Source organism: Heliangelus exortis, chromosome 1 (genome assembly GCF_036169615.1).
Source record: "Heliangelus exortis chromosome 1, bHelExo1.hap1, whole genome shotgun sequence".
In the NCBI taxonomy this organism is placed as follows: domain Eukaryota; kingdom Metazoa; phylum Chordata; class Aves; order Apodiformes; family Trochilidae; genus Heliangelus; species Heliangelus exortis.
Window position 1 is genome coordinate 23,329,396 of NC_092422.1, and position 26,694 is coordinate 23,356,089.

Below are 26,694 nucleotides of genomic sequence, written 5' to 3' on the forward strand. Positions count from 1 at the left end.
GTTGAGGAACAATCCAAAGAAAAGGTAATGTTTTCTGTCTCTTGGTTTTTTTTCAAACCAAGTCTCGTGAAAGACTTCAGAATTTGTACTTTAACCAGGCATATTAAATAAGTAAAAAAAAAAATATATATATTTGAATTATGAGACCTTCTTTATCCAGAATTTGAAACCAGAGAGTGCTGTTTTTTTCTACCTCAAATTTTGATGCAGAGGATGTGGCTGCACAGGTGCATATGGGATTTTGTGCAACATATTGCCATATTTTCATTTTGACAAGTGAGACTTCACTATAAACATCCTGTGATTACATGCAAGTACCCTATCCTGTGTAGTAAGGATATTTAGTAGTATTTTCTAAGAATGAAAAGAGATTTTGAGTAGCATCCAGGTACTCCAGGAAACTGGAGTGCTCCAGTCTGCTTCTCCTGTCTTAAGCTACAACTGCTCAAATTGGGTTTTATTTGATTGTTCCAAGGTAAAAACATGAGAGAATGTCATAATTTTCTGTTGTGAAACATCAAACTGAATCGCAAGACTAACCTGGTGCTTTCAATATCCTTCCATATTGTGTAAATTGCTATTTTTGGACCCTTACTTATTGACAACTATCCCTATTCAGTTAAATGCAAGCTATATAGGTGGTGTTTACTAATAAGTGAAAAAACTTGTTGAATTTGTTTTTCTTTTCTAGAGTAATTTACAAATTATTGGCTTCCAAAAGTGAGAGTATATGGGTGCAAGCTTTGAAGGTCCTTGGATATTTTCTTAAACACTTGGGTCATAAGTAAGTGTAATTTTAAAATTAGTGGTGAATTAAAGTTCACAATTCTTCTTGTCCTTTTGTTCTGATTACTGTATGGTCTTTAACAGTCCTTAGAAATTGCTTAAAATAAAATTACTGGTTTTCTGAATAATAGGTTACATTTCTATACATTGGGATAAAATTAATTTTCCAACTAACTTATTACTACTATGACATTTGAAAATATACAATGATAGCCTGCCAAATATATGATATGTTTTAAGATGATTGAAAAACATTCTCCCAAAATACATTTTATAAATGTATATTATCTGTCCAGCTAAGGATAACAGGAAACATATGAGTTATCTAAAATGTGTTGCTGGAATTTTAATTAGCATTCCAATAAAAGTTTCAGGGCAGTACTTTTAAATACAGCTTTAAATTGATGGGAAAAATAAATAGAGGAATAAATTATTTACATGCAGAAGTTATGGAAGGCAAAACAAACAGGCTAAGTAAATGATCAGAAAAACAAAATAAAGCAGACTTCTGTGCAAGAAGTATTCACATTAAAAATATGACAACAATTGATATTTGCATTTTAAAAGAACCTGTGTAATGGAATAGATGTGCTTAGTTTCATCTTCCATATTTCTGTGGTAAGAAGGAATTAAAAAGCAAGCAGTGGTTTGTACCCAGCTGCTGGTCACTTTTCCCCCACCTATGTGTGGTGCTGAGCTGTCTGCCAGAGTTAATCCATAGCAATATTCCAGTGGGAGACTGTGCAGGGAAAATTTAAGTGTGTGCTCCACAAGAGACTTAATCATGAGAAACTTCCTTAGAAGGGAGAGGAAGTAGGAGTCCAGCCAGAGTGTGGTATTGTTAGAGATGCTTTTCTCAGTAAGATCAATAAAGTATGACTATAATTGAGAGACAGCTGAGAATATGCTCCCAAATGGTATTTTTCTTTTGGGATCCAGCAAGCCAAACAGTGTTCTGGGAATTAATAGAGCAAATTGATAGTCCACTAAAGAATCTCCAAGGCCTTTTCAAACATTACTTACTAAAAATAATTCACATTGATAGGAGCTGGATTAAGTAAAATGTACCAGATTTGTGTAGAAGCCTGGTTCTATGTGCATACCCATGAGTTTATGAAACTGTAGTAAACTACAGAAAACTGAGCAATTATAAAAATAATACACTACATAAAATTTTAAAGCACTTGAATTTCTGTTTCACATTACAGAAAACAGGTCTTGTATTTTAATGTTAAAGCAGAAATGCATAGAGATGTTATGATGTGATTTATGAAATTTGAACCCATACAATATTAATAACAAAGTGTAAGTACAAAGCCAATTACCTTTGCTCTGGGTCATATATATTCATCACGGATTAAACTGCAGAGTGAAGGTAATTGATTCTTAAGAGAAGTGACCACTAATGTGTTAGATGAGAGCCTGAATTACTCTTTGTGATCTGAGATGATAGGCTATTTTATGTAACCTTAAGAGTTGGCAAAAGACCATTCTTTTGCTTCTCTGCCATCCATGATTGATTCTACAGTAGCACTGAAATAAAATTCCATTATCTATTTTTTTGGTTTTATCTGCAAAATTAAACAAATTTTTACTATTTGCTATATAGTAACTGACAATGTTAAATACTCAGTTTTCCTCATCAGTAACTCATGTACTCTTCTGTGCAAAGAGTCCACAGCAACTCTTGATAGTTCTTGCCACTCTCTTTTGCAGTTATTTGAAAAGCATAATACAATGTATATATTTCAAAAGTTCTAGAATGAAACTGTGTAATCTATCTAATGAAGAGATGGTTTCCTAGCTTTTAAATGCATAAAATTTTACAGATTTTTAATGTATTGCATCTTATCTTATATTTTTCTGCTGCTTTGATATAGATTAGTAACTGTTTTGAATAGAGTTTTTTACTTTGTGTTCATTACAGTAGTAGATAAATTTAATGATGTATGAGAAGTACTCTTGATTATTTATGATGTTAATCCAATTTTTAAAGAATAGTGTTTTGGGACAGATGGAATTCACCAATGTGAGCTTCTTTCTTTATTTTCAAAGATATGAGCAGCTTTTGATCCTAGCTGTAAAATTCATTTCAATCAATTGGAGTTTCATAACTTAAGGATTTTGTTTCCATTGCACAGTAACATATGTTCCTCAAGCATTTAATTATTTTGCCTGCATAAGAGAATGCTATATCAAGAAAATTTCAGTACTAATAAATGTCTCTGGGTTAGTATTTTTGTTGGAAGATCTGAGATTGGATTCTCCTGAGTCCTTGAGGGAGCAACAAAAGAAATATTCTACAGTGATCATATTTTAGCCAGCTTGTGAGCATCTTGAACTGTCTCAGCCTGAGTAAGATAGAAAGGGATTCCTTTGTCTTTTTCCACTGTAAATATCATGGAAGGGTGAGAATGGTGTATGGTTTGTTTTATGCAAAAAACTCTCCCAAATATAGCATTTCTTTCTGAGAACCTTTGTGTATTACTACATTTGTGGTTATATGGAGAAAGATACTAAATGTTGTTTAATTTATAATATTTGCAGAATAAGAAGCTTTGGAACTTTTTATTACAACATCAAAATATTTGGCTTTTGGGTTTTTAATGTGTTTACTTAAAATGTTTAATATGGTTGGCATTTTCATGATATTTTTATTTTCTTTTCCAGGAGAAAGGTTGAAATTATGCATACTCACAGTCTTTTCACTCTTCTTGGAGAAAGGCTGATGCTGCACACAAATACAGTGACCGTTACAACATACAACACACTTTATGAGGTACTACTTGTTAAATGTAGACATCATTCTCTGTATTGTAAAAATTATGACTTAATTATATTTTGTGCTTTGCAGTATGCTGAGTCTCAAAACTTGGGAAAGTTTTAGATAGAAATTTAAAAAAGGATTTCTTGTTTCAGAATGTATTCTGCCATGCTTTGGATATTTTTATTAACAATACTAGAATTTTTACATGATGTCTATAAAACTTTCCACCTCTAGCATTACAAAAATGATGGAAAAGATTCTGCTTCCTATTCTGTTGACCACATTGCAAAATGCTGTTTTTCTATTTTAAATAGTAATGCTGGTAGTATGCCAAAATGATAACTGAACACAGCCCCTTTTATGTAACAGATACTGCTTGAGGTGAATATGACCTTGAAGCATTCAACCAGGCTGTTGTAGTAACTTTGGTTTTGATAATGAGCAATTTTGTTAAAGCAAAATATTGTTGACAACAACTTGGTTGAAGACCATGTCTTCATACCTGCAAATGCATAATGATATTCAATGTTCAGTTATCTTTCAAATGGTAACTTAGAACTAAACCTTGATGATGTTATGCACTAGAAAGATTTTTTTTTTTTTTTTTTTTTTTTTAGTTATTATTATGGTATAATAAATAAGTGGATGGCTAGATGCTGAGGAAGGATTCCAGAAAATACATGGGAAAGTAAAGTACTGCTTGTTATTTAGTGTTCTGAGTCTGAATGTTATAAAAATAATTCTCCTAAGACTGTAAAAACCTGAATGTCATCTATTTCCAATGACTTATTTGGATGTTCTTTTTTATTGGCCATACCTAAGCTCACCTTGGGTGGTTTGTCCACCTGGGTCTCTGCACCCAGTCTAAATGTCTGCATTCAGATGTCTGAGAGCTTCTGTGATTGGTGTTCTCAGAAAATGCTTAACTCAGTAACAACATTGAAGTTCTCATGGAATCCAGTATCATGCAGACATTTACATGTGAAAAAGTAGCCAGAGGAGGAGAAAAATGATCAAATTACAAAAGATTTGTGAAGGAAATGATTAGGTATTTTCCATGATCTCTCATAAAAAACTAAGGCAAATTTGCATTCTATTTTAAATACTGATTTGTAGAGACCCATTCAAAGACACTGTGTTTACAGCTGATGTTTGTTTGATTATTAATTAATGAATGAGCTAATGCTTGGCTTTAAAGTAATAAGCATTAATGGTGAAATTATTTTATTTATAAGTTTTCATACATAGGGCCTGTGGCAGGAACCCAGTGTGAAAGTTTTGGTGTTGCCTCAATATAGATTAATTAGTTTTTCAGGTACATTTTCTGAAACAAGAGAAAGATCTGTCTTTATGTGAAGCCCCACTGTTATTTCTATGGAATGTTGCCTGTGAGTGTTCATCTTTCCTAGCTGAAGAAAACAAAACCCACTTTATTTTGTGAAATATTTTTGAGAAATATTTGGTTTAGTTATGGATGGCATGTATGAGAATAACTTTTCAGTGCTCATGAAAGAGTTTTTTTATCTGTGAATGTATAACTGTGAGGCATGTGAATGAAATATTTTTGCAACACCATTGCTGTGTATTTATCCAGCTGACTAAAAAGTTAGCTCATCAGCAACTCTACAGCCATGAAAACCTTCATCTTTGCATTGAGGAATTGTTTATTTTGTTCTTCAAGCATAAAAATATTTTACAAAACTGTTTTATATGAAGTTGCTGCATGACCATGTAAATGTCGTTCACAAATTTAAAAATGAACTAAGAAATGTTGTAGTGTTTAATTAAAAAATGGTAAAAGGAACTTAAAATTCTATTTCAGATTTTGACAGAACAAGTATGCACCCAAGTTGTTCATAAACCGCATCCAGAACCAGATTCTACAGTGAAAATCCAGAATCCAAGTAAGGACCATATATTATGTTTGCCTACTAAACAATTGCCTAGAGGTTGTGGAGGGTTTTTCTGAAAGAGGATGGTCCATGAAGGAGGAATAATTCATTAGTGTATCTCATACATATTGGGTTTGGTTTCTGCTTACATTACTTGCTGTCAGCAACTTTAAAAAAACTGTCAAAATGTGTTATGTAACTCATTTATTCTTTCAAAGTGATTCTTAAGGTGGTGGCAACGCTGTTAAAAAACTCCACACCAAGTGCAGAGTTGATGGAAGTTCGACGTTTGTTCTTATCTGATATGATAAAGCTCTTTAGTAATAGCCGTGAAAACAGAAGGTATGTCACTACAAATAGTATTTTCTCATCTTTAATTGTGGATAGTGGAAATCTATTCTACTCTGTGTAGAGTTTTGTAATGTGTATGAAATGGAATGTATAAAAATAAACAGAATAGGTCTGTGGTAACTTTTCTTTGTTTGGCAACTAATACTGGGTTCTTCTGTTTAGAATTTATTTAAAATTTTTATTCATCCTGAAGTATTTTTAGGTTCCTCCCTAACATTGGATTGATGTTCTTATAGCAACCTTCCAGTATCCTAAGGGGGCCTACAAGAAAGATGAGGTAGTGCTTTTTACATGGGTGTGTAGTGAGAGGATAAGGGGAAATGGTTCAAAACTTGAAGAGGGGAGATGTAGGTTAGACATTAGGAAGAAATTGTTTCCTGTGAGGGTGGTGACTGGAACAGGTTGCCCAAGGAAGTTATGGATGCCCCTCCCTGGAAGCGTTCAGGTCCAGGTTGGATGGGGCCTTGAGCAACCTGGTCTGGTGGGAGGTGTCCCTGCCCATGCAGGTGGGTTGGAACTGGATGAGCTTTAAGGTCCCTTCCAACCCAAACCATTCTATGATACTATGATTCTGAGGCGATATAGCCTATTATTTTAATCCTATTTTAACCCTTACAATGTTAAAATAAAGAAGCTTTGCTTGAATATATTTTAATCTAATTATTTCACTTTAGATGTTTACTTCAGTGTTCAGTGTGGCAGGACTGGATGTTTTCTCTGGGATATATTAACCCCAAGAACTCTGAAGAGCAGAAGATCACAGAGATGGTTTACAACATTTTCCGTATTCTGTTGTATCATGCAATAAAATATGAATGGGGAGGCTGGAGAGTGTGGGTGGACACTCTTTCTATAGCTCATTCCAAGGTAAGAAATGTCTCGTGGATGTTGTTTTAATATTGGTAACTCCCCTGAAGGGATTAACAATAGAGGTAAAATGTAAAGTAATTTAGTGCCATCTGCTGGCTGTCTCTATACATGTCAAGGTGGCGTTTTATTGCTGTAGCTGTAGGTCCTTTGCCGTGAAACAATTTGTAAGCTGGATGTATTACGTTTTTGAGATTCTTGTTAGTTTTTTCCCAGTTCGTGTAGCATATAAACATCACATAATCTGGTCTTTTCTTTCCAAGGTCACATATGAGGCTCACAAGGAGTATCTGGCAAAAATGTATGAAGAGTATCAAAGGCAAGAAGAAGAGAACATTAAAAAGGGGAAGAAGGGGAATGTGAGCACCATCTCAGGTCTTTCCTCTCAGACAACAGGAGCAAAAGGTGGAATGGAAATTCGGGAGATAGAAGACCTTTCACAAAGCCAAAGTCCAGAAAGTGAAACAGATTACCCTGTCAGTACAGACACAAGGGACTTGCTCATGGCTACAAAGGTGTCAGATGATGTGCTGGGAAGTGCTGAGAGACCAGGAGGAGGAGTGCATGTGGAAGTTCATGACCTTTTAGTTGATATAAAAGCTGAAAAGGTAGAAGCTACTGAAGTAAAACTTGATGATATGGATTTATCACCAGAGACACTGGTAACTGGAGAAAATGGTGCCCTTGTAGAAGTTGAATCCCTTCTAGATAATGTATATAGTGCTGCTGTGGAAAAGCTCCAAAACAATGTTCACGGAAGTGTGGGTATTATTAAGAAAAATGAAGAAAAAGATAATGGCCCACTAATAACTCTGGCTGATGAGAAAGATGAACCTTCTCCTAACAATACCTCTTTTCTCTTTGATAAAATACCTAGTCAAGAGGAGAAACTTCTACCAGAACTTTCAAGTAATCACATTTCTATTCCAAATGTTCAGGAGACACAGATGCATCTTGGTGTGAATGATGATTTGGGTTTGCTGGCACATATGACGGGTACTGTAGATATAACCTGTGCTTCGAGTATAATAGAGGACAAGGAATTTAAGATTCACACGACTTCAGATGGGATGAATAGCATTTCTGAGAGGGAGCTGTCTTCATCATCTAAAGGATTAGAATATGCTGAAATGACTGCCACAACTCTTGAAACAGAGTCTTCTGGTAGCAAAACTGTACCCAGTGTTGATGCAGGAAGTATAATATCAGATACAGAAAGATCTGATGATGGTAAGGAAACAGGAAAGGAGATACGGAAGATCCAAACAACTACCACAACCCAGGTAAATTTCAAGTGCTGTAGCCATGTATATGTCCGGTTGCTGCTGAATATATTAGTATTACAAGATCTGAGACATGTTTGAAGTATACGTCTTGAATTATATGAAAGGTGTCCATCTTCCAAGCCTATTTGCTTTGAAAATGCCATGATGTATCAGGATTGTGAGTCTTCTGTGTCTGTAGGGAAAAAGTCTCTCTAAGTCTCTCTTCTATGCTAAGAATCTCTGTTTTAAGGAGAAAATCAGATGGAGCTCTTGCATTCTCTAGACAGGTATAAGAAAATTTTGGAGTTCTCTTGTAATTATTTTTTCAAAACTATAAAAATCTTTGTAACATTAGTTAAAGACTATCAAGCATTGTGTAGGAATCCTTCTGTTTAAAAGCATTCTGTATAATAAAGAGTAAACCCTGAAAGCACTTGTCAGTGCCCAAACACCTTATTTTAAATTTCAAAATTGTCTGGTAATACCATGGAAACTGAAAAATGGAAGGAATGGAAAACAGCAAGAAAAAGGAGCAGTCAGTTATTAAGTTTAACAGGTGTTTAACTGGGATTTAGGCTAATTGAGCTAGTGTTAAATGTTAAAGCTGAGATTATGTTTAAGGAGTAAAAGGTAAGTGCAATGCAGGTATTTATTTGTCATGTACATATACACCCCCATAACTAGAGTGAATTTGTAAGATAAATCTTTAATGAAAAGATATTCTGACTTTTAATTACCTACTCGTAGTTAGTACAAGAAGATCTTGGTGTGAGTGACATTGAGACTTTTCTGCTCTTTAACCTTTTTTCTACCTATAACAGTTGAATTCTAAAAATATAAATTTCTCAGGGCTGCAATTATTTGTTAGGATTAAAATTATTTATAAATCTTAATTGCCTTTTAGCATTACAAGACAGGAGAAACAAAATGCTTTCCAAATGTTTTAGCTACTCAAAAAACTCCATTTGGATCTGCAAATTATCTATGAACTGTGTACTCTTCAAGAGTCTGGCTCTACAAGTTGTTAGACATTCTTGATTCTCCATAAACTACTTAAGTTACAGTTTTTTCTCACTAAAATCATTATAAACTACAAAGAATTTATTTAAATTTGTAGCCATTAATATATCTTGTATGTCCTTAAAACAATTACTAAATGCATAACCACCAGAATTGTTGTCTTCTAATGTCTTCTTTGGGTTCTCTGAAACACCCTGTGAACCATAAGCTGTCCATACTTAAATCTTTCCTGTTTAAATGAAGTTTACCTTAACAAAAAAGATGGAAATGTGTATTAAATAAAACATAAATTCAACATTTAACATAATTTTAACATGTCTACAGTGGAGTCAGAGGTTTTGACTGCAGCATGTGCAGAAATTTTCACATTATATTTGTTCTCTCTGATACCACAGAAAACACAGCAAATACTTAAAGACTGGCTACCTAAGTGTAGATAGTTGAGTTTCATGGTGGTTTATGCAATGTACATCAAAGTCCATTCTTGCAAATGCAGTATTGCTCTCTATCTAATCTTTTACCCAAAAGTTCCCCTGTTTTGGTACAGTTATGATAGCATTAGGGCTGCTGACATGAGAGCTACCTGTAGTTGTACCCAAAAGAGAGCAAGTGGTATGTGAGTGGAGCTGCTAGCCTCAAATTCTCCAGAAGTGGATGTACAATCAGCTCCCCAGTATCAGTAATACTTCTGTAAGCTGTCTTTTGTTCAAATATAGTAACAGGAAGCACAACAGAGTAGAGATGGGACCTCCTGCTTACATCCAAGAAGAGTTAATGCCTTTCTCAGTAGTAAGTCAAGTACTGAAGAATATGAAATTAACTTAACTATGGTCCTAACTACAAAAGACTGAAAATAGAATTGAAACTACTGTGCAGAAGATTCATGCAAAACTTGCAAATCTTAGATAAGTCTAAGAACAAAAGAAAATAATAATTTAAAGATAATCTTAAGACAAATGTAAGCAGGGAAAGCAATAGTAACAATTTGGATTGATAGGTCAAACTGAATGAGGGAAACCCGCCCTGCTGTCAAAATGCTGGCTACAGAAGATCAAAACATAGGCTACAGACCTAAGCTTTCCAAGCACAGCAAGTGTACTTCCTATTCCACCCATTTTCAACTAATCTAAAGTCACTTCAAAATAATTTCAAGGATCAGACTTCACATTTCTTCTTTTCAGAGGTTTTGCACATGAATATTTTCCTCAAAATCGGTAACAATGTTTGTTCTTTGCCACTTTTTCCTTCACAGTATTCTCCATCATATCCTCAATGTGTATCTTTTACTTTTGTCTTTAATCACCAAGTGGAAACAGTCATCACAATCTGTATACATTTCAATCATGTATATGATATCATAATCATATACAATCATGTATATGGTTGAAAGGGGTGGAAATTCATATCCACCACTCTTTGGAAAATATAAAGAATGTCCTGAGGATACATAAAGCTGTTAAACTATAAAAAAAATTCAGAAAATGAGATTTGGGAGATTAGACTTGATTTTCTAATAATCCTGCTAAAAAGACCAGATAAATAAATTAGTTTTGAAAAAGAAAGAGCACTGTAAAAGTACACTGAGTCCTCAAAAACATCACTGTGTAGTTTGTCCGTGTTTTGGGTCAAATATTCAAAGAAAATTGTGTTTTCAGTACAAAATAGTAGTTATTTCCTATAAATAAAGCCTTGTCAGTGCTGGCTTGTATATGCTGCATTTGTTTCTTTTCTGTAATACTTCAAGTGAAGAATCTAAGTGTATAACATCAGTGAACAGCTGAAAGGAAGACTTCATACCCCTCAGTCTGATTTGAATTAGAGCAGTTCCTTTACCGAAGGGTACTGCTTGCCTCGGGATATCAGTTTCCCCTTTAGTTTGTGCTCGAATCCAATTCCAGCCCCCACTTTTCTTAAATTATGTGATCCATTCATGAACACGTTACAAGGAAATAAATATCTTGTTTGAACTCCTTGTTGCTGTAGGCAGTGCAGGGTCGCTCTGTCACCCAGCAAGACCGGGACTTACGCGTTGACTTGGGATTCCGAGGAATGCCGATGACAGAGGAGCAGCGGCGGCAGTTCAGCCCTGGCCCACGCACAACCATGTTTCGTATCCCAGAGTTCAAATGGTCTCCCATGCACCAGAGGCTGCTGACAGACTTGCTTTTTGCACTAGAAACAGATGTACATGTCTGGAGAAGGTAGGTGGTTGGTTCTTCTTGAACTCCCCTTTTGTAGGTAGGGGAGAGGGAGACACCTGGTGTTAGCTGAAGTGCCCTTCTGTATCTTCACTTTTCACCCCTTCCCAATCTGTAAAAACTCTATTTCACAGGTAAAAGTTTATGTGTTCTTGAAAAATTGTGTAACTCATACATACCTAACTAAACTAAGCTGTTCTTTCAGCATTAGAATCTGCTTCTTCTGTTTCAGACATAACAAAGACTTCTGTGTTCACTAATGGACATTTTTTTCAACTGATCAGTTAAAAGAGCTTCTCTACCTCCATACCTTATGAATAAAATCTCTTTCCTATAATGTTTTCTAAGGAATCTCTCTTTCCAATTGGCTTTTGGTGGTGCCATGCTCCTAGTGTTAGTTAAAACTTGGTGGTCATATTATTTATGGGGTTTTCTTACACTTGAATAGAGATACTTAGTGAATTGCTCTTATCAAAGCCCTTGGGTATAACAGACTATTTATTCTGATTTCCTGGACAAACAGTCCATTTTCAGAAAACCTGAGCCTATTTATATCCAGTGATCAATTTATATTGCATTTAATTTCCATTTGTTGAACTGTTCTGTGATAGTCACTACGAAATAGATGGTTTTTTGTGGTTTTTTGTTTGTTTGGGTTTTTTGTCTGAAGGTGTAGGAGGGATTTCTTGTTTTATTTAGGTACTGCTTGGAGATTAGACTTCAGTTTGTATATTTTCAAATGAAGCTGTTAATTTTTGTTTGCTGGCTGGCAAGAATGTTGCTTTGGCAAAAGAACATACAGACTGAGTATTCCTCAATATTTTAATGATGTTTCATATTTTTGGGAAGTGACTGCTTCATGGGACAATTTCTCACCAATTATGACCTGCTGAGATTTTAGCTTCTTATTAGTGTCTGTGGCTTGCAAAGCTATTGCTAATGCTAAATTTAATATTAGTTAACAAAGTTAAATATTAGATCAAGGTATCACCACATTATCAAGTTTCTTTTTTTAAAACACAAGCGCTTGTTAAAAGGGGGCTTCAGATGGCACTGATGCTGAATAGTAAACTCTTAATAATAAGTAATAACTTTCTTGCTGAAGAAAGAGCCCCACTGCTTTCAGAAGAACTGCCTGTGAAGTACTAATTGGTGGGAATAAAAGGTTTGTAAGCTGTTGTTCTCAGCTGGGCATCTGAAACTGCTCCAGGTGTGAAAATAGACAGCAATCAATTTGCTCAGTAGAGTATCCCTGTTCATATTTTTAGACAATTTACATGCAAAGTTTTGTTGGGAAGATTTTTCCTTTATATGAAAGAAACATTCACAATCTGGTTGTAAAGGATAAATTTACCTCAACTTTTATTTTAGCTATTTGGTTTTAATCCATCCTTTCCTCTGTTCTTGCAGTCACTCCACAAAGTCTGTGATGGACTTCGTCAATAGCAATGAAAATATTATTTTTGTACACAACACAATACACCTCATTTCCCAGATGGTAGACAATATTATTATTGCTTGTGGAGGTATTTTACCATTGCTGTCGGCAGCCACATCCCCAACTGTAAGTACAATATTTCCACCTAGTGGTCATATTAGAAATTGCTTTTACTAATTCAAACCACTATTTGAAGCTGACTTTTCTTTAGTAACTCTTGCTCCTCTCTACTAACTGCTTAAAAAACTTCAATTTTTAAGCAAAACTGTTAAGCTTTGATATACTGAGAATTTATAATATTTTGAATTTGATCCAAATTAATTTTATTCAAGAAGTACTTAGTTCAAGATACTAAATGAGAATATTTTTAGAGATTTTTTTTTTTTATTATTTAAAAGAAAAGACTAATAGGATCATGGCTGCAAATCATTGATGTAAAAAAAAACCCAACATTATTTATGATTGATAGTCACTGATATTCATAAAGCTGTTTTGTTTGGGCATCATTTGTTTGCATGCCAAATGATACCAGAAGTCATCCATTCACTACTCTGTTTACTTCTTCATTCATTAGGTCCATTTTTTTAAATTATTTTTAATCTTATACTGAAATAGGCTGATTTTTTATCCACTCTGATCTTCTTAGCAAGTTGTAAAAATAGATCGCAGTTGCATTATTGTCAATAGTAATCACAGTATCTGAATGTGATGTCTTGGCTTTGCATATAATATCTGTAACTATGTCTTTCACACTAAATGATTTATTTTAACACCCCATGAGCACTTGCAGTTAGTATTGGCTATTATAGGTCTTTGACAGGGGAGAAAGTGAGGCTGAGAAGGGGGAAAGGCTCCTCTGAAGTGATGTGGCTGGTGGGGACTGAAGGCTGTAAATGGAGTTTGGCTCTGAAAACTCTGTCCCTTCCTCTAGCCATTTAGCAGCTGAGGCTACTTGACATTACTTTTAGTTCACTAGTGAAAGAAACTATTTTGCAGTTGTTGGAGCAAGTCCAGAGGAAGGCACAAAGATCATCAGAGGGCTGGAGCACCTCTTCCACAAGGGCAGGCTGAGAGAGTTGGAATTGTTCAGCCTGGAAAGGAGAAGCCTCCAGGGAGAGTTTATTTTATAGTGGCCTTCTAGTACCTGAAGGGGGCTTGCAAGAAAACTAAAGAGGGTTTTTTCACAAGGGCTTGTAGTGATAGGTCAAGGGGTAATGATTTTAAGTTGGAAAAGGATAGATTTAAATTATACATTAGAAAGAAACTCTCTAGTGCAAAGATGGTGAGACACTGGAATAGGTTGCCCAGGGAGGCTGTGGATGCCACATCCTTGGAGGTGTTCAAAGAGAGGTTGGATGGGGCTTTGAGCAACCCGGTCTAGTGAGAAGTGTCCCTGCCCATGCAGGGGGTTGGAACTGGGTGATCTTTAAGGTCCCTTCCAACCCAAACCATTCTGTGATTCTGTGATTCTATGACTGTTTCATTAGAAAGTTAAGAATGTGTGGTGGGCAAACATTAATGTGACTTTCAGCCAGGTAATTAATGGTTAAATGCTGTGTCTTTACTGTTTTTACTATATTAATTGTAGAAATATTTGCTTTGAGCAAAAGTGCTCACAGGAAAAACTTCATTTTTCCTTAGCCACAAGAGTGACATCAAGGTAGCTGTGTAAGAGATTTTGCATGTGCTTCAATTCTAGAAATTGAAAGGAGGAGAGAGAACACATCAAGCTATCTTGACATGCAGGCTGTAGTTAAAGACATCAGTCTTTAGTTAAAAAGACTTTGAGAATTTATTTTTTTTAAAACAAACCTTTTAGACATATTTTGAAAATTAAGATGATTTCTTTGCCATCTTTTATATACAAGTATTAAACAGGCACAGCATTAATTAGGTTGCACTTCCATTGAACAGTCTTGGTGCTTTTAGCTTTTATCCTGGATTATGACACTGCAGAGCCATTCAGCACAATAACAATTTTGAAGTTCACCATTTGCCTCTATTGTGGATAATAAATATATATGCATAGACAGATACCTGATGCACCATTATAAATTCCACATCCATATGTTAAAATACTGTGTGTTGATGTTACCTTTGTACAATAGCAGTGATTTTCAGGCATTGATACAAAAGACTAAATTTTAAAATTTGTGTTTATGTATGCATTTCTCCACTACATGGGGACTGTGTGTATTATGTAAGTGCTCAATTTTACCATCTGTTTGGGATAATTAAAGAAGAAATTCTGAAATAAGCTAACTCATTAAAAGATCAGTTGCTGGTTTCAAACTGAATAAATGTTACTCTGTGGAATTTTTAAAAGAGAAAAAAAAAAAAAAAAGTGATTACAGATGTACAGGAAGTGTGTCCAGAAGTAATTGATAAAATCACAAATTGACTTAACCTGGAAGTAACCATTGTTATCTAGATGATTATTTCATAATCATTTCCACCTAGCAGAGAGCTTCTTCCCTCCCATTCAACTTCATTCCTCTTCTGTCATTCCCCATCCATAAACACGAGCAGGAAGGTGGATTCATTCATCATTTATTCATCACTGTGAGAGCTACAAGGGGCCCAGCACATCCGTCCTCCTACTTAGAGAAGCTACTGTTGCCTCAATATTGCTCTGCTCTGAAGGAAATGGATAACTCTGGTTAGGAATATATTTCTTCTCAGCCTTGTAAGGGCAAGGTAGTCCAGTGCTTACATCAGTTACAAAAGACTGTCTCACTCTTGTTCCAAAAGATACTCTCATTGGAAGATAAATGTAACGCCTTCACTGCATAAAAATGCTTATGGCAAGTCTTTCTAGTGATACTTTCTAGTGATACTTTTTACCAAAGTAACAGTGAAGGAAGGAGAGAGCCAATAATCTTTTTACCTCACCAATTCAAAGAATCAGAGACAAGCTGAGGCTGGAATGGAACCTCTGGATGTCATCTGGTCCAACTCACCCAGCTATGGACACCTAGGTCAAGCTGCCCAGGACTGTGTTCAGATGGCTTTTGAGTAGTATCTCCAAGGATGGAGACTCCACCACCCCTCTGGGCAACATGTGCCAGTGCTCACACACCCTCATAACTGAAAAAGTAATTTTTGATTTTCAGGTGGAACCTACTGTTTCTAGTTAATTACATTAATGTCACTTTTTTTCCACAAGATAAACACTCCAAATTTTGTGCTGCATTTTACAAATTCCTTCCAACCTCAACCATTCTATCAATATGTTTGATTTTGATGTTCTGTGCAATTTCTTGATTCTGAAATTTTAAATGGACGTGGTACAAGAAGTCCAGTCAGTCACTACTGCACCACTGTTACAAAAGCATTGTGGAAGCTGCCTTTCTGGGTCAGCCCAAGGGCCCAGTTGGTTTAGCATTCTGCCTCCAAAAGGGACTGTTTGCTGCCTATATCAAAATGTAGAAGTCTTAGCAAGCATATTGATTGCTCTAATAATACTTCATTTCAGCATTTAGGGTTTTAATAACTAGAGAGGGATCTGGGTTGTCATGTTTAATAATTACTAAGGAATTTTTACTTCTAGATCTCATCTAACTCTATCTAAATGAAGCTACTTACACTTTTAGTCTCCCTAATATCTTATGGACAAAGTAATTATAAAACCTTTGAAGCACTTCTTGTCTTTGTCTTTTTAAAGCCTACTTAAATATATAAAGTCCATGTACCTTTCTGTTTATACTATGAAAGGAGTGATTAATCATGTCCTTATTAATCATATCATCTGTGCTTGAGTCCTATCTCCTGGTGTGCCTGTTTGAATCCATAAAAAGTCATTGTCTTGTTCAGTTTGTCTGTCTTTCAAAGCCTCTGATCCTCTATGTGTATTCTTTGGAAGTTTTCTGGGGTTTCAAAACCCTCACATTTTTGTATATCCTGTAGAATACAATTAATTTATCAACAGCTATAAGCTCTTTTTACTTCATTTGTGCTTTTTTTCTCTTTCATGAAGTATCTCAATATTCCCAATAAAGGCCTTTTGGGACCATATGGAAATTCTGAAGTAGTAGTGTGTTGTATTTGTGGCACAGGACATGTATTGACATCAACTTCTAAAAACAATTTACATTTTGTTCTGGAACAGTGAAATACAGGAGCTAAAAGGCTATATAACAGACAGGAAAGGTCATTTTACACTTTTACTTCAGGATTATAGAATAGAATTCAGGGAAAGAATGAGGTAAATTGGGGTATCCAACTGAAGCACTTAGATCTGGAGTAGATTCTTAGCCAAATGGAGATCTACTCAATAGAAGCAAATGGTTCACCTGTTTCTGATGTAGACTTCTAGTGGCTGCTCAACCAGATCCCTTAGGGTACATTGACTGCAATGATTGGAGCTGAATCCAGCTTCTTTTAATGAGGTAGCTTTGGGTTTTTTTCTAACAAAGATGACACAGAAACACATAGTACCTTTATTGGGCTCACACTCCTACCTATCCACAGTTCCTTGACTCTTCAGTGTGTCAGTCTTAAGTTGAGGCCTCATCCTGGGCTACTGATTCTTCAACAGTCTTAAACATGTTACAAAACTCTCTTAAGTTTGCTATACAGTTATTTGTTATTACGTGTGTCCCATTACCTCTCATATTTAAAGGCATTTTACCTATTTCTCATTCTCAATAGTCTCTTAATATTAGATGCTTAAATTAAGTAAGGTAATAAGCAGGAAAGAACCAAGAGTTAAATCTAGCAAAATGACTTTCAGAGTACTGGAGAAATTGCAAATATTTTTTCTTTTGTGGAAAAGATTTTGTATTGTGTTCCCTCCCTTGCTGAAACAGCAGGACTGTCATAGTTTCTATTAAAAAAAAAAAAAAGAAGATAATTGGTGAATTTCACATTTCAAAAATGCTTTTCCTTTGCATAGCTAGTATTTTTAGTGAAAGGGTAATTCTCCTGGGTTGGGTGGAAAATCACTTCTCTACTGTAGAATTTTCTCACTATGTAGTTTCTTGTAGAAAATCTGCCATTCACCTTCATTTTTTTAATTATTCTGGTCTAAGATTATCTGAATAGTACTGTGAATCAGAGCCTTTAAGTATGAATAAAAAAAGAAAAAAACAAACCCAACCAAAACAAAACCACTCACAAATCTGTAAGTGGCTGAAGAGTTGACAGAAGGTTATACATTTATATGGAATACAGGCAAAAATTTACTGCAATTCACACCATCTATTCCCTCATGTTTTAGTATTTCCCCAGATTTCAGTTCTCTACCACCTCTGTCTCAGGGGCTGTGCAAAGACTGGCTTCAAATTCTGATGTTTTTTAAAGGATTGACAATTGCAGTGGAAGCAAATGTTAACAAAAAAAAATAATCAGTTTTGATGTTTTACAATGTAGGCTGGTACGTGTTTCAGTGCTGATTCTGATGTCTTTTTTGTTAAATTGGGACATATTAGATAGCTCTGACAATACTAAAAGAAGGTAATAAAATATAAAATAACCATGGGCTTTTTTATTTATTTTTTTTTTATTTCAGTTGAGGCGGTCTTTTAGGCTTTTGTTTACATAGAGCTATAAGAAAGACATTTTAAGATGGTGCACAAAGTGTGAAAAAAAAGCACGTTTGGGGACCTGTTAGATAAAACACACCGTGTACTAGCTAGGAACTTGAAATGATCCTTCTTTATTACAAGGATAGCTGTTGTGACAAGGCCATGAGGACATGGAGTAAGGCAAAAGAAATTTGAGAAGTTGAAATATTTGTGACAAATGAAAGTAGATTTCCAGACCCTTTACAACAAGTTTTGTTTTTTTCACTTGGTCTGTGATGTCTATAACTCTAATTCTTGCTTACAGCATGTAAAACAGCAGTTCCTAAATTCTGAGGGTTGCTGGTGTTATATCAACAGCTGTCTACAAAACTGAATGAAATATTTAAAGACAGCCTTATTAAGTCTGTCCTGTAAATAAATACCAAGATGAGGTATTTTTTTTCTGTATGTCCTGTGTATAGCATTAGCATTATCATTATCATGTTCATGACTTACATGATGCCACAAGTACTGCATGATCTAGAACAATTCTGAGATTCAGCAGGGGCACACGGATGTAAATATCATCAATCAGAAGAAAATAACTACAGGTTAATTCTTGAGGTGTATCCAGCTACCAAGCCGGTACAGTTAAAAACTGGTTGAACATAGTATTTTCTGTTCAAAAGGGAAAGAAAAGAGTTGTTTCAGTATGTTTTTCTTTGTTATTTTAGATTTCTCCACTATTTAAATCGCAAAATACTGACATTTCTCTTTTTAAAACATAACTAGGGAAAAAAAAAAAAAAAACTGAAGGATTAGTTCCTAGCCTATTTTGGTAAGAGATCCTAAACTTACAACATAAAATTTTTATATAGCTTTTTAACAGAAATTTGAAGATTAAGTAAGTCCCCGAGGCCTAGTGAATCTGTACTTTTTTCCTGTGGCTCAAAAGCATTGAGATATACAGTATGATATTAGTTTATATTGAAGAAATTGTACCCAGATGTAATATAGAGAGTTATGTGTTACTTCAAAGGAAGGAGCATTATGCATAGAGAGCCAGTTTGCTTTTTGTGATTTACATTTGTTTTGTCAAAGCATTTTAAACATATTTACCTCCTCATACAAAGATTAACTACTTTATTACATTTCAGTTAAGTGGCTTGTTCTGCAACAATCATTTTATTTCTATATAATCAGTGAAAACATTACTTTGTCTTACATTGCATCATGAAATTGCTCTGTGTACTGTATAAAGGGTGTACAATGGCTTGGAAGAATCAGAGTTTACATGAAGTCCATAGTAATACAAGATTTGCAGTTTTCCTTTCCCTGTGCATAGCTCTCTCTTAAAAGTCTTTCTTTTTGAATGTTCATGCTGGGCTGAAATGTTTTGCTGTTTTAATTATAAAGTAAACAAATGTATAAATCCAAGATACTAATTTGCTTCAATTTTGCATTGTATTTTTAGTTAACTTAATTAATTTTCTTTTTCTTTTATTGTTGTGATCTGTTGTCTGTTTTGTCTGTTGCATGTCCAGGGTTCTAAGGTTAGTATTGCTGCTGTAAGTTTCAGTTTTTGCACTTTTCAAAAATACCTTATTTTTGATCATTTAATATTTTCACTTTTTTTAATACTGCTATTATTTTCTGATATCATATAGTAGGATTGAATAGAAATATATGAAATGCAAACATGAAATTTTTCTAGCATGTTTCCTTTGAATAAATTAAGGCATTAAATATCATGATTACTGTTATCTACCTGACTGAATATAGGCAATCTGTGAGATAATTTGTTATAAATGTGGTTGTTAATAGAAAAACTCTTTAGGCCTTGATAATATTTATTGTATAGGAAAATTTTTAGCATTCTTAAAGTACATTGAGTAATCATGAAATGGTGATCAGTTCAGTTTTTAAAAAGCTTTTGAGCATCACCTATTTAAAATAATACTAATACCTGAAGGCAGTTTTATCACCAATGGAGATTATTTTAAACATTAATAGAGTATCAGGTGCTGAATTTAAAAGGTAGAACTGATTGTAAGTTTTTCTGTAAATAATGTCAGTCTCCTTTTCTTTCATCCAAGCAAGTTTGTGAAAGTCTTGTGAAAATATCCTAATGCATTTATTAAAATTTATTACATAACTTGCAAAAAAACCCCGGACACCAATACATATTCTGATAAGGGTTAAGACTATGATTGATGCAATACAGTTGAAGCTTGAGAAAAATCAACAGCAGGCAGTTTGCTGGCTGTTAGCAAGCCTCATGTTAATTCATGTATGACTTTGAAGTTCATGTGTCTGTAAACACCTTTGGGGTTTTTTACCAGATTGTTATGGCTATAGATTTTTGCAAATATTAAGTTCTAGTCTGTTATAAAAACCCAGCAATTCATTGTTCCAAAAAGTAGGAACACACACACACTAAGCAAGGGAAACATGGCTAAAGCAGATAGGCTAGAAAAAGTTCTTCTGAGAGGTGTCACTTTACCATTTTTCTGATGTTTTGGGGCAGGGCAGACTGATTCCCAAATCACTCGTGACTGAAAAATTAAATGAACCAGTATCTGTCATTGTGGTGACACATGCCACATTCTATCTTTCATTTTTCAAAACTGTAATTTCCTTAATGCTGATTGACACCATTTGAGATTTTTAAATTTGTGATAAAATATTCTAAAAAATGATCCATGGGTGAGGATAAGAATTTTTTAGAAGTATGGAAATAACGATTTTTTTTATTTTTCTATATGTCTGTATTGCCTTAAAATCACAAAATGTTTTTTTATTGATAATTCTAAGCAAATGAATAAAAATAAGCAAACCCAATGAAAGTAATATTTTTCAAAGGGAACAAACTCTGTGTTCAGAAAAGACTGTGATCTGAAATTTTGTTGACAATAAGAATCAACCATCTGTAAACCATTTTAAAAATACTATTTAAGCATGTAAATGTGGGCACAGTCAAGTACTAAACCCTGCTTTCAATTTTGCAAAGAGCCAGAGGTAAATGTTTTCAGTTATTTTTATATATATATATATATAAATATATATGGCTTTTTTTAATTAAAATTCCTGTTTACTCACTTACTTGAACTATTAGACACCTGAATACATTTGAAAACACGACTCTCTGGACATATAAGTATCTTTTTGGGGAAAAACAACTTGACCCTCTTTTAGATTTCAGAAATGTTGGATTCAGGCAGCATTTTTCTGTGGATTCCCATTAAGGAGAGTCCAATGCTACATAAAGAAAGAACAGGCCATTCCCTGGGAAATGTGAGCGTCACACCATATAACTTGTCACATTTTACTTCCCCCCTTGCTCCCGCTGCTGTTGTCATCTCATCCCCAGAGGAACTGGAATCCAGCAGGTTCCTGTATGGTATAAGCATTCCCAGGGAGAATCGATTCACAGAAACAGGGCAAAACTGTTTTTTCCCTCTCTACTCCTCACATTTACTTTTTTATCTAAAGGAAGATAGAAGCTATACAGACAGGGATTACCTTCATTTGTTACCTGCCAGTTTGCTTAGCCTATGGAAGAATGTAATAGTAAGTTGCACCCTTATAAACCATGCACTGTTTTACTTTCTGGCCACACTTAGTCTTTATGTAATTGCTAATAATTTTCCCATTTATATCAGACTTTTTCTTGTCTGCTATAGCATGTAAACAGAAATAATTTTCTCACTCATAAATGCTGTCTTACTTTGAATTCCAATCTGTTTATATCAATGGTAACAAGAGATTTTAAAATAGCATTTAAATGCAGTTGTCATTAAGCATAACAATTTAGATTTCCGTGTGTATGTGCTGTCTTTGTATTTCAGTTGTGTTCAAACTGTTTAATTCAATTATCTTCTTTTAAAGACTGAATTGGAAAATATTGAAGTGACACAAGGAATGTCAGCAGAGACAGCAGTAACTTTTCTCAGCCGTCTGATGGCAATGGTTGATGTACTGGTATTTGCCAGTTCTCTAAATTTTAGTGAGATTGAAGCTGAAAAAAACATGTCTTCTGGAGGTCTAATGCGACAGTGCCTAAGGCTTGGTAAGTTGGCAGACAGTATCTATTAAATAATTACTTACAGATCACTGAGCTACAGATGGATCAAATAGTGACACAAGTAAGAGAGGACTTGTGCTGCATATGATGTGATGAAATGAAAATCCCATCTATTATTGATTTGATAAATTTTTAAAGTTTATTCTATTTAGGCACAAGAATAAGTTAAAATAACATGTCTGAAATTATGTCTCTCAATTTTATGCATTTTGGAGGAGTAAAAACATTAAATATAAGTAAGTAAGGAGGTTTTTTTTTCTTTCTTTGCTTTGCTACCTGCCTATTGCAGGTTTCCTTATGCATGTCTCCATGGATTTGGAACACTACTTATATACTATGTAAAATTCAAAGCATTTGATGAATGTACCAACAATGTAGACCTTAATATATGTGGCAACAGTCTGGCACCTCTCCTCACCATTTACTATATGCTATATACTGTTACTGTTAATTTAGGAAATTTTTTTTCAAATTATGAAAAATTGAAACCATTCAAATTTTACCACTTTATCCTTTAGAAGATTAGATTTTGACTGTCATCTGGCATGATTCTTTCTTGCTAATGTTATATCCCTCCTACTTTTTCACCTCTCAAATGCATAAATTTTGTACTCAAGTTTTGTCCTGTTATTATTTGTACCATTCATTAGGTCATTGATAATTATACTGATATAAAACTTTTGGTTTCTTCTCAGTGATCAGTTTTTATCAAATTCTAAATTACCACCTGCTATTTTTTTTCCTATTTAATCTGTACATAAATACCTTTAAATTTTAAGTGTTGACAACTGATGCATAACATAGAAAAACTCCAGTTCATGGAGGGATCATTTTCAAATTTTAGTATAGTGATATAGCAGTTATATAAAGCATTTCATTAGTCAACAAAGAATTAAATTATTAACCCACCAGAATTCTTTCTTGGTGCTGACACAGTCTAATATGACAGCTGTGTGGCAGTTTACTATTTGGACATGGCTATTGACTCATTAAACTAGACATACAAACTGCTAATTAATGTTCTGAATATATTGATTAGAAAATATTCTAATTTGTAGCATTTTCATAACTTCTTAGTTTGTTGTGTGGCTGTGAGAAACTGCTTAGAATGTCGGCACAGGCAGAGAGAAAGAGTGACCAAGACATCATTAATGGGCACTAAAACTCAAGACACTCTTCAGGGTGTAACTGCAGCAGCAGGAGCCAAGGTAACCTGGTCTTTAGTTACCAACAGCAATGACAAATCTGTACCACTCTTGTATAGGATCAGACAATAATTTTAACTGCCAAAACCAATTGTACTTGTCAGAAGCTTAGGTTTTTGCTATTAACTGGCTTAAAGGAAAAGTATCTGGGGGGATTTATTTGAAACAAGAAAATATTAATGCAGTATTATGACTGAAGTAATTTTAAACAGCTTTTTCACTTTTGCTTGGTCTACTTCAAAGAGCAAGTCCCCTTTCTAGCATCTGTTATACATACCTGCACAGCTTTTTTAATCTGTCAGAGCACTTTTAGCTTTGATGAAATCCTGCAATTGCCTCTGTGTTGGTGAGTCCCAGTAATTTCAACAGACCTTTGCATGCATGTTAGTCATAACATGTTTAATATTCTATTAAAGCACAGTTTTTCCAGTTTCATTAATTTGTTGTTCCTATTTTTTTTCACTTGTTTACAGCTTTAAGACTTGTAAAGAAGCCTGAAACTAAAATCAAAGAGTTTAGCATAGCACATGACTAAAATACAATACTTTTTATGATGTAAAGGATTCCTTTTTTCCTAGTATATTTTCATTATTAAACTTAGTGGGTTTTCTTCTCAGAAGACTTTTTCAGATAGCATTTACAAACTCAGCTCCTTTCACAATAGTATTTCATTAAATCTCAGAAAAACATTTATCCACACTAATCATATTCACTGCAAAGCAAATCACTATAAGTAGACTGGTAGGTGTCCAGGCACCATTTGTAATACATTGTCATTTTTAAAAGGAAACATTCTACTCTATGCTTTTGTAATAAGAGCAAGGATTCTGTAAGTAGTACTTAATAATTCTGAGTAAAATGAACATCATAATTATTTTTTAAAATATTTATAATCATTGTTTATAAGTTTAATGCACATATTAGAAATAATTCATCGCACTGCTATGAAACAACTATAATCTAAAATAACCTTTTGTATCCAAAAGATCTTAATTCTGGGAAGGGGTACATTTGTTCTGAGGAACTAGGAAGATATAGCAATTTATCTCTAAATAGTTGGTCTAATAAAACATTGCTTTATTTCTAGAACCCTTGTCTGAGTATTATGATGGAAATATATTGGTAGTAAAGATCATCTAAGTTTAATGGAATATCTTTTAAAAGATATCAAAATAAGGTTGGAATAAAAATGCTTTGATATTTGGGGGAGATAAATCTTCTTACTTTTTATTTTTAGACTCCGCTTGAAAATGTCCCTGGCAATCTTTCTCCTATAAAAGACCCTGATAGGCTTCTTCAGGATGTTGATATTAATCGTCTACGAGCAGTTGTTTTTCGTGATGTGGTGAGTAATAAGTGCTGGAATTCTTCTGCAAAGTCATCACTTATATTTGAAAGAGATTTTGATTGTACTGGAATTAAAAATACCATTCATGTGTTGCACTTCCTATACTATCTGAAAACCATCTGCTTGTGGCTGGGTAACTCCCAGCCACTTTCTGCTTTAAAATACTACTGGTAAACTATTTGAGATTAGTAGTTGTGTTTTACAGTCAGACTTGGTCTTATATTAGCCAGATAATCAAGGCAGAAGGAATCAGTTTTGGCCTATGTTTATTACTGTATTACTTAAGGTGTCAGATATTTATCCAACTGTGCCACAATGTGCTTGCTTATTAAAGTAGTACAACAGGAATTTATATATAGTCAAATAGATATGTTATATTTAAACTTCCCCAAGTGCTTTGAAGTGATGACTGGTGTTAGAAGTAGCTTTAAAGAGAATAAAGTAGGACTTGGCTCAAAAAAAAAAAAAAAATTATCTGGCAGGATGACCTTGATGATCTTGAAAGGGCAAGCTTGAATTTAGGTGTAGATCTTCTTCCATTATTTTGTTAATCAGAGGAAAAGGAAATAGTGAAAATAATGTTTCTGGCTTTCCTATGAAAGAACTTAGTAAGAGGTTTTCCACTTAGTTTAAGATCTGCAAATTCAGGCAGCAAAATTAAGTAACACCAAGAAAGCAGGGAAAGCAAATACTGGATCAGTAATAGAAAATGCACACCTGTGGTATTGACAAAAGGTGAAACCACTGTAGGATTAGTAGAGATTGAAGCCTTAATTCAGTTGGGTTTTACACCATAATAATTATAGAAGATATTTCATCTGAACTACAGCAGGTTCGATCAGGATGATATCTGTGCCATAGAGGGCAGTTGCCATTGCACAGCAGACTGTAGGGGGTGGGTGGAGAAGACAGCAAAGTTGTTGTGGTCCTGATATTTAGTTAAATGAGAGCCTTGGAGAACTAGTATTGCTGCTGACAATCCAGTTGAAGAAGTCAGAATGTACAAGCTAGGTTTTATTCCTGGAAGAAAAATAATGGTCATATCCCCTCTGTTTTCACATGCTACTAGAAGCTGTTATGCCTGCTTTTGCATCCTATGTTAGCTAGAAAAGCAGCAATGAACTTAGTTTTCCCTCTCAGCTGCAGTACCTTTTACCTTCTTGTGACAAGAGCTTTCAGAGTCTTATCCTTGGGGCAGCCAAAGTCAGTTGTCCTTGCTGATGAGAAGCCTTGGAAGATCTCTCAGAGCAGAATCAGGCCTATAGGTGGAAATACCCATTGACCCCACAGTCCCAGAGATTTACTCAGTTGCCAAATTACCTGTAAGATACAGTACATAATACATGCTGTGTGCGTAGTACTCCACTGCAAATCCTTTAAGTGTTCTACATAATCCAATTACTACTATGTTAACAGATACAACATTTCAGAAAGGTATTATTTATAAAGCCTTGTGATGATCTTGTGTGAAAATCCTATGGAAGTCTCCAATATTACAATCTGTTCTTTTTTTTCTCCAACACAGGATGACAGCAAACAGGCTCAGTTCTTAGCTTTGGCAGTAGTCTACTTTATTTCTGTTCTGATGGTCTCAAAATACCGTGATATACTAGAACCACAGCGAGAAACTGCGAGATCTGGGAGCCAGGCAGGTAGAAATATCAGACAAGAAATAAATTCACCAACAAGTACAGGTACATTTGTTTTCTTCATACATTATTTTTTCATTTTGATATGCAGGGTTTTTTTAGAACTTACATTACTATGAAGTATTTTTGGTGAATAGCTTAAGATCCTAATAGGAAATTACTTGCTACTTTCTTCCTCTGTAATCACTTTAACATAGATTGGCATTCATTGGCATGAAATTTTAAATTTCAGTTATTCTAGGTATTTTTTTTATAGGATATGACTAATTTTCATTTGCATATTGTTTTTTTATGCTTTTTTTTTTCCTTTAATTTGAAAA

At 34.4% G+C, this 26,694-nt stretch overlaps 1 protein-coding gene across 8 annotated transcripts in view; it reads left to right on the top strand.

Moving 5' to 3' along the window:
* Positions 1-26,694, top strand: part of NBEA (neurobeachin) — a 460,838-nt gene that overhangs the window by 131,816 nt on the left and 302,328 nt on the right. For 6 of the 8 annotated variants that reach the window (XM_071737478.1, XM_071737489.1, XM_071737508.1 and 3 more), the window contains exons 17-29: positions 692-784; positions 3,457-3,565; positions 5,376-5,457; positions 5,664-5,787; positions 6,471-6,663; positions 6,927-7,946; positions 10,932-11,149; positions 12,557-12,710; positions 19,633-19,656; positions 21,977-22,157; positions 23,250-23,380; positions 24,615-24,722; positions 26,251-26,419. In XM_071737478.1, coding sequence (XP_071593579.1) covers positions 692-784; positions 3,457-3,565; positions 5,376-5,457; positions 5,664-5,787; positions 6,471-6,663; positions 6,927-7,946; positions 10,932-11,149; positions 12,557-12,710; positions 19,633-19,656; positions 21,977-22,157; positions 23,250-23,380; positions 24,615-24,722; positions 26,251-26,419 — 2,606 coding nt within the window. The remainder of the gene's footprint in view (positions 1-691; positions 785-3,456; positions 3,566-5,375; positions 5,458-5,663; positions 5,788-6,470; positions 6,664-6,926; positions 7,947-10,931; positions 11,150-12,556; positions 12,711-19,632; positions 19,657-21,976; positions 22,158-23,249; positions 23,381-24,614; positions 24,723-26,250; positions 26,420-26,694) is intronic. The other 2 variants (XM_071737499.1, XM_071737539.1) reach the window with 1 other exon arrangement.